A 9086-nucleotide genomic window follows, 5' to 3' on the forward strand; every position below is an offset into this window, starting at 1 on the left:
ATCTACGCGCTGTCGATGGCTTCAGTGCTTGAGTAAAACTAAAAAGACCGGATGTAGAGTTTTCTTAGAAGTGGTAACCACTTCAACAGCGAACCTAAGCCCGCAGACAAAGAAGCTGGCACGGAGGAAGCCAGAGAAGCGACGACGCTAGGGGGTCGAAAATACGCATCCTCCAGACGAACCTAGGAAGATCAAGGCGAGCGCAAGACCTGCTCTACCAAACCATTCGGGAGAGCACGGTCGCCCTAGCGGTGGTGGCGGAACCATACAGAGTCCCGGATGCTTCGGAATGGGCCGGAGATACGGACGGAATCGTTGTCGTCACCTGGACATCAACGCCCGGGGCATTCGCCCGCGGAGCCCTGCTGGAACGCGGCAACGGATACGTAGCGATCGAGTGGGCAGGGATGGTGGTGGTGGGTGTGTACGTGTCACCCAACAGCGGAAGGGCAACATTCGAGGAATTCCTGGACGGAGTCGGCGACTGCGTCAGGCGACGACTCCCCCGGCAAGTGCTTGTCCTGGGAGACATCAACGCGCACTCCATGGTATGGGGGAACGCCAGGACCAACGCGCGCGGCTGCACGCTGTCAAACTGGGCCGCGGGACTTGGACTCCTGTTGGTGAACAGGTGCTCGAGCAGTACCTGCGTGGCGTGGAGAGGGAGCTCCATCGTCGACATCACATGCGCCTCCCCCGATGCATTCAGGCAGATCTCGGGCTAGAGAGTAGCCGAAGGGGTCGAGACACTTTCGGACCGCCTCTACATATTCATGGAGGTGGACACACCTGGACCCCGAACGTGGACTACAGGCGATGGTCGCGGTTCGTCTAGGAAAGGACACGCGCGCCCACTGCCAAGATGGAAGGTTAAGGAGATGAACGGGGATCTACTCCGGGCGGCTGCCATAACAACAGCTTGGAGCTGGGAAGCCCCGACGGCGACGACCGAGACAGACGTGGAAGAGGAGGCCGAGAACCTACGCCGAGCCTTGACAGCAATCTGCGACGCATCCATGTCACGTGCCATACCAGGCACGGTGCGAAGCAGGGCAGTCTACTGGTGGAACCCTCACATCGCGGAGCTGAGTACGAGCTGGTGTCCGGGCCCGAAGACAGTACCTAAGGGCCCGCCGTTGGCGACGACGCGACGTAGAAGGAGTCTCCTCGCGCTACCGGGCGTACCGCGTACTACGGCGCTCGCTGCAAAAGGAAATTAAAAACGCGAAGGACCGTGCCTGGTTCGAACTGATCGGAACAGTCGAGGCCGACCCATGGGGAAGGCCGTATAGGACGGTGACGCGGAAACTGCGCGCGAAGGGCCCCCTGGCAACGACGGAAATGGAACCTGCCCTGCTGCTGCGGATCATCGCGACACTGTTCCCCTCGTAAGAAGACAGGGCGACAGAACGGCCGCGGGAACCGACACGGACGTTGGAATGGAGGGATGACTGGGAAGTCACAGAGGAAGAGATATGGGAGGCGAGCAGAAGAATGGTCTCCCGCAACGTGATGCCGGGCCCAGACGGATTCTCGGGTCGGATCTGGGGGGAAGTGATGGGAGTCATGGAACCCAGACATCGGCGCTTCTATACAAGATGCCTGAAAGAGGGAGCCTACCCCCGGGCATGGCAGACGGCGAGGCTGGCCTTGCTCGGTAAAGAGGGTCGACCGACGACCTCGCCGTCAGCATACCGGCCGATATGCCTGCTAGACGAGGTCGGCAAACTGCTCGAGAGGGTAGTTGCCACTTGCTTGGAGCGACACATAGCGGGCCAGGTGCCAGGTTGGCACGAAAGCCAGTACGGCTTCCGGAAGGGACGCTCGACGATCGACGCGGTAAGACGCGTGCGGACACTGGCAGAGGACAGAGTTTCCCGGAACGACGTGGCGCTGGCGTTTTCCCTAGACATCGTCAACGCGTTTAACTCCATGCCGTGGGACAGGATACCGACGGCCTTGGAGCACTTCGAGGTTCTCAGCTACCTCGTCCGGCTGATCCGGTCCTACATCGGCGACAGGTGGATTTGCTACAGCAACAAGGAGGGAGAGGAAAGGCGTTCTGTTGAGCGCGGAGTCCCGCAGGGCTCGGTACTGGGACCGATCCTATGGAACATTACGCACGATGAGGTACTGCGATGCCCGCGGCCCCCAGACGTGGCCATGTAGTGCAACGCGGACGACACCCTGGTCCTGGTCGGGGGTCGTGGCTGGCACGGGACACTGCGCATCGGCGAAATCGCAAGGGCCTCCGCAATCCGTGCCGTGCGCGGATTGGGCCTGAGGGTCTCCCCTGCGAAGTCGCAGGCCATCTGGTTCTATGACAAGAAGCGGCAAGGGACCCCACCGCCCGGCCTATGCATAAACATGGCAGACGAAACCGTCCAGGTGGGACCGCAGATGAAATATCTGGGTCTCGTCATCGACAGCCAGTGGACGTTCGAGCCACACTTCGATTGCCTGATTCCGAAAGTGTCGGTGGCTGCTAATGCCTTGTGCGGCCTGCTACCGTACATCGGCGGAGGAGGAGACGCGGTGCGCCGATTTTCAGAGGGCGTCATTCTGTCCCGAGCGATGTACCCCGGTATGGGCGGACGACCTGTTGGCGAGCCGCCGCAGCATCCTGCTCCTGAGGAGGCTACACGAGGTAACCGCCATCAGAATCATTAGGGGATACTGGACGGTGTCTCACGCGTCGGCGACCGCCATAACCGCCCCCCCCCGTGGAATCTCCGTGCGCTAGCGCTTAAAAAGTGATACACCCACCGGAGAGTATGGCATCCGGGAGAAGATCCGACCGAGCAGGCTGCTCCGAACGGCATAGGAACCGCTGAGGATGACACGTGGGACCGGTTGCGATCCCAGCTGATCAAAGAGGGAGGTGAATATCTGGGCGCGGAGGCGGTCTTCTCAAACTGGGAGGCATGGAGGAGCCGCCACGGCCTCCCGCTCACATTCAGAATGACCCAGATACTCACCGGACACGGCATGTTCTGCGAGTTTCTGAAGAGAATCGGACGGGAGACGACAGACATCTGCCACCACTGCGGAGAGGACAGGGACATGGCGCAGCACACCCTGGGATTCTGTCCGGCGTGGGAGCTGCCCCGATACTCCCTGCGGCACGCCACAGGAGGAACATTGACCCCCACTCCTGTGATTATAGAGGCGATGCTGAGGGGGCCACAGACATAGACGATTTCCTCGTAGCTTCCGAGAATGACGAACAACATCGCGAAAACTTGCAGGTCCTGTTTCAACGCCTCAACGATTACGGGGTCGTTATTAATTCCGCGAAGTGCGAATTCGGCGTCCGCGAAATTCAATTCCTCGCTTATACTGTAACCGCCGAAGGGATAAAGCCGCTGGCTGAACGCGTGGGCGCTATCGCTAAAGTACCGCAACCCGCAACCGTTAAAGATCTTCGAAAATACCTCGGTATGATTAATTACAGTCGTTTCATACCGAGGGCCGCGCACACTCTCCGACCACTCAACGACTTATGGAAAGGCACAACCAAGCGCAACGCGTCTATTGAGTAGTCCGAGCATGCGAAAAAAAGCTTCCGCGAGTCGAAACGCGTTTTGGTCGACGCGACAATGTTAGCGCACCCGATCCCCTGCGCGCCCGTTAGCCTCGCGGTCGACGCATCCGATTACGCTATTGGTGCGGTACTTCAGCAACGCGTCAACGATTCGCGGCAACCACTAGGCTTTATGACAAAACTGATATCCCCCGCGCAACGAAAATACAGAGCGTATGATTGCGAATTGCTGGCGATGTACTACGCGGTTAAACGCTTCCGACATGCCGTCGAAGATAGGGAGTTCGCGATCTATACAGATCACAAACCTCTAATTTATGCGTTCAAGCAGAACCTCGACAAGTGTTCGCCAACTTTCCAACGGCTCCGTGATACAAAGCGCTACGCCGCCTAAGCGTAACACGACGCACTCAATCCGTCATCGATATCTCCACGCACCTTCCGCCGAATTTCTCGGAAGAGCATACACTCGCCAGCCGCGGCGGCACTTCTAATGAACGCACTCTAGTGGGAATATCGATGGCGAACGAAGGGAAGAATTAGTTCGATCGAAAAAATAAGGACATTCGACCACGAGCCGCGAAGCGCAAAAGACGAAAGTAAACGAGTCCGCTATTATCGAGGAATCGCCAGAACGTCGCTATTGTTGATCGTCGTTAAGTATCAACTGTTGTTAACTGTTAATTGTTATTCGTTGTTACCAAGTTTAATAAACGTTATTGGTTAAACATAACCGAGTGCATTTCAGTACCTATTACACCATTCCACCTCATATTTTTCGTGCACAATACAATTTTTGGGTTTAAGCCGCTGGGGAGCGAAGCTTTTTTATGAATTTTTTTTATTTTTTTCTGTCCTGAAAACTTGGTCGCAAAACAGGACGCTTCGGTAGTCTGCTTTTTGGGTGCTGTGTAACTTTGGGAAGGGGTGGGATGGGAGGGAGGGGGCGGGGGAGGGGGAATAATGAATAATATGTATCTGTCGGAGATGAAAGAACACCGGAACCTTTGGATAGCCCCGCAACATTGTAATCTAAAGTCTACTATAGTCGTAACTAAACAATTACATTCCAACAAGCCACACGCAGACCCTATTCTTCGAGTAAGATGATTGCCAGATGTCGATGCGTCTCCGCAGTACATGTTCGGCTAGCCCGAGGGCCCGTTATAAATCTTAAGGTTTAGTTAACTAAAGTCCTTCAAACAGACAAACAGTCTCAGTCCCAACTACGGGAAGATAGGGGAGACATATTTTTCAACGAGCGGCGTCTCCCACTAGCAACTTTCCCTCGAGGGCGGCTAGCATCCTTTTCTAACCACCGATATGGAGATTAACCAATTAGCAGCAATACTTTCTGAACGAAGGCTTTTCTCGACGAATCCGATGATCTCGTATCCTTAGACACACCCCGTTATAGTTTTCCTCTGTTGCATCATCGGGACGGGAAAGGCATTCTTTCTCGCGATCTCATTGATGAAAGGAGTAACTCTTTACGACCAGTGAATATTACGCGTCCGACTTAGATTTTGTGAGTACGTTCATCTATCATCCCGTCGACCGCGGATTCGTTATTGAACCTAGGATCATTGTCATTAGTATCTCGAGCAGCTAACTACCGCGGTTACTTGTCCGGTTCTATAATAATCGTATTTGCACTAGTCAATGTCTTCTCCATTGCATAACGACAACGTGTAACCCAAACGAAGATTCATTTCACGCCCCTAACCCTAATTCTAATGTAAACCCGACATCAGAAGTGGGATCAGTGCCGGTTATAACAGTGCAAGAGTTTACGACCATCGTGCGCGAATTAATTCCGTCGCTAGTGCAAAATATCGAGCGTGGAACCTAACAATTTTTCGACTTCGCTGCATGGTGCGCAGCTACCAATCTGATTATGGAGGAAAATCCTTTACAAAGCAGTGCCCCGAATATAATTTCTATACCGAGTGTCGAATCGACTTCTACGTAGTGGTGGCGCTAACTGGTAGATCAAGCCATCCGGGTGGGTCGTTTCCATTTTACCCCGATTTCGGAGCCGAGTGTTCGCTAATTAAAGAATCCGTAGTCTTGAGAATTTCTGACAAAAGAACGATTGATATAGTAGTAATGCGAGGAATAAGAGATATTGGTACTAAACGTATCGCTCAAATCTTGTCCGTTGCAGGTGTTAGTTTTTCATGTCCTCGCTGATAGTTATTTAACAATACAATATCGCGATTACTCGTTAAATTTTAAGCCAAGATTTTGACGTAATATTACACAAAATAGCCTCGCTATGTGTAAAACAAAAATAATTAATGCCTGTAATAAAACCGCTGAAAACGAGATCGATGTTAATGAAGTTGACAATGAGGTACGTGGTAGCGATAAAAGTCGATTAATCTTTCTTTTCGAAAATTCAGAGATTCATCCGTTACGGGTTCCCTACGTACTCGTACAAAAAATACAGGCCAGTTAGAAGTACAATTAATTGATCCTAACATCGCCGTACAAGGAGTCCTAATAGACTTCGCGAGCGCAGAATAGTACGTGATAGAACAAGCGACTTAATTACAGCCAAAAATCATAAAGCCTAGTAATTCACCGTTCGCGAGCCCTGTGTTACTCGTGAAGACGAACAATGGTTCAGATAGATGATAGGTAGATTTTCGAGAACTAAATAAATATACGGTCGCGGATCGGTATCCTTTACCCCTCATTGCGGATCAAGTCGCGAGATTGCAAAAGCGAGATATTTTATTATTCTGGACATGGCCGGTGTGTTTCTCCAAATCCCTATTCATCCTAATTCTAGGAAGTATACAGCATTGATTACCCTCGATGAACAATTTGGATAATAAGTTGTTGTTTTCTTCGAATTCTTTTGTGCCTTTGTTCGATCCATTCGATGTCCTTTATTTGCATAACATAAGTGCGTGCGCGTTTAATATTTCTTCCGGAAGTCATTTTCGGGACGGCGATACTATGCTGACCCCGTCGAAAATGGGGATTCTTATACTTTCGGACAACCCTAATAATTGTGCAGCTCATACTTGTCTAAATATTCTTATATTTATGTTCTTCCTCGCTACAATTTTGTGAACCATCAAAACGTTTACTATGGAAATCCTCAGGAGTAGTCGCGTGCCAAGTCTTCTGTAGCATTTGACCCTTTTTAATTGTGGTGACATAAGAAATCATTTGGTCGGAGTGATCTGTACTACACTTTCCTTCATTGTATTCAGCAGCGGCTGCTGATTTCGATGTTGCGAACAAACGAAACGAGAGATCATTCTTGAGATTCCTTTGAAAACACGTATAACAGCCAACGTGCCATTCGTACGTTGTCGTCTATTTGGATGATGTCCTAATTATTGCCGACTCGATAGATCAAGCTCTAAAAGGATTGCACACCGTACTAGATACCCTCGTAAAAGCCGGATTCTCCTTTAACTTTTCAAAATGTTCTTTTCTAAAGGCATCGGTACTCTATTTGGAATATGTAATTTACGACGGAGAAGTTCGTCCCAATCCGGGTAAAATGCACCCCTTGAGTTCTTTACCTGCGTCAACGACCGTCACACAGCTCAGGCAGTTCATAGGTTTAGCCCTTTATTTCCGAAAATTCGTTCCTAAATTTTCACGGGTAATGAAACCCTTGTATGCGCTTACTTCCGATAATAAAAACATGACTTGGACAGATAGGCATGGAAAAATAAGGCAAAAGGTAATTTCCGCCCTGACCGACGCGCCGGTGTTAATGGTATTTGACCCGAACTACCCGATAGAACTTCGTATCGACGCTAGTTCGGATGGATATGAGGTTATTTTAATGCACAAAATTGAAGGTAAAAATAGAGTAATAGAATATTACAGTATAAGAAGTAGCCCTGCGGAATCTAGGTGTCATTCTTACGAACTAGAAACGTTAGCAGTTGTGAACGCCGTCAAGCATTTCCGTCATTATCTCCACGGACGAGAATTTCTTGTCGTCTCCGATTGTAATCCTTTGAAGGCATCCAGTAGTAAGATAAATTTAAATGGCAGAATTTACAGGGGGTGGGCTTACTTACAAACTTTTACTTTTGACATTCTGTACCGGGAGGGTAAACGAATGGCCCACGTAAATTTTGTCTCGCGAAATCCTTGGATTAGACTTGGATCACCTTACGATCAACGAAGTTATAGAGAAGGAAATCAATCTGACCGAAATCTCCGAAGACTAGCTATTAGTGGAATAACGTCGCGACTCCCAAATTTCTGGGATCGTCAATAAATTACAGAACGAAGAGCTCGCGGAAGACGTCGTGAATGCGTGTGAGTTACGGTCCGGTACCCTTCATCGTAAAATACAGAGAAAAGGCAGAACTCTCTGCTTGTCCATTGTCCCCAGAGGTTTTAGATGATCTGTTATTAACCATGTGCAACAGTCAATTATGCACTTAGGTTGGGATAAAACGCTTGGAAAACTGTGCGAGTGTTACTGGTTCGAAGGAATGGCGGAGTATGTTCGCCAATTCGTAGAGAACTGTCACGCTTGTCAAGTTTCGAAGGCCAGTTCAGGGAAAATACAAGCTGAATTACATCCTATACCTAAGACCAGCATACTTTGGCATACAGTTCACGTGGACATAACGGGCAAACTAAGCGGTAAAAGTGGTTCGAAAGAGTATGTCATTGTTTTGGTCGACGTCTTCACTAAATTCGCATATCTGCATCATACTCGTAAAGTAGATTTCCTTAGTACCTTAGTTAAAGCACTTAAGTACTATATTTTTATTCGGCAGTCCCTGCCGGATAATAGCGGATCAGGGAAGATGTTTCACGGGCAAAGAATTTCCAGACTTTTGTCAAGATAAATACATTAAACTTCATTTAATTGCGACCGGAGCTAGTAGGGCCAACGGGCAGGTAGAGCGTATTATGAGTACGCTAAAAAAAACATGTTCACAACAATAGAAACCAACTGGCGGTCCTGGCAAGACGCGATCGGGGAAATACAACTGGCCTTAAATTGTACCACCAACCGCGTGACTAAGTCAAGCCCGTTGGAACTACTAATCGGAAAAACAGCGAGACCCTACGACTTATCCCTACCCGGCAATATCGGAGAAAGAGAAGTAAATATCTCCCATGTAAGACAGCAGGCGATAAAGAATATAGAAGCAAGCGCCAAATACGATAAGGATAGGTTCGACGAAAACAAAGCTAAAATAGTTAGGTTCAACCTTGGCGATTTCGTATTACGCAAAAACGAGGAAAGAAACCAGACGAAGTTAGATCCGAAATTCGGGGGTCCATTCGTAATAGCAGAGACTTTGGAAGGAGATAGATATACCCTAAAAACCTTAGACGGCAAACGATCATATAAGGACAGACACGACAGACTGAGAAAAATGCCAGAAGGTTGCGTCCCTGCTGAGTTAGACGTCTGCGGTGATGACAACGGCGGTGATAATAACATTGCAAGTACACTGACCTCATTAACACCGCGTTGTGGTCATAGTAATACACCGAGTGGTTTTATGTGCTTTTTGTTGTAACCCGTTGAGTGGGTTGA

The 9086-nt window shown here is 49.7% G+C and overlaps 1 protein-coding gene across 1 annotated transcript; it reads left to right on the plus strand.

The window, feature by feature from the left end:
- Positions 1-2367: 2367 nt before the first annotated feature.
- LOC117240865 lies at positions 2368-3195 on the plus strand. The gene is made up of 2 exons (XM_033506881.1): positions 2368-2647; positions 2774-3195. Exons 1-2 carry the CDS (start codon positions 2368-2370, stop codon positions 3193-3195), a joined length of 702 nt encoding a protein of 233 aa, XP_033362772.1.
- The last annotated feature ends 5891 nt before the right edge of the window (positions 3196-9086 follow it).

The sequence above is a fragment of the Bombus vosnesenskii genome, unplaced genomic scaffold (genome assembly GCF_011952255.1).
Source record: "Bombus vosnesenskii isolate JDL3184/JDL3185 unplaced genomic scaffold, Bvos_JDL3184-5_v1.1 scf7180000015023, whole genome shotgun sequence".
NCBI classification, from domain to species: domain Eukaryota; kingdom Metazoa; phylum Arthropoda; class Insecta; order Hymenoptera; family Apidae; genus Bombus; species Bombus vosnesenskii.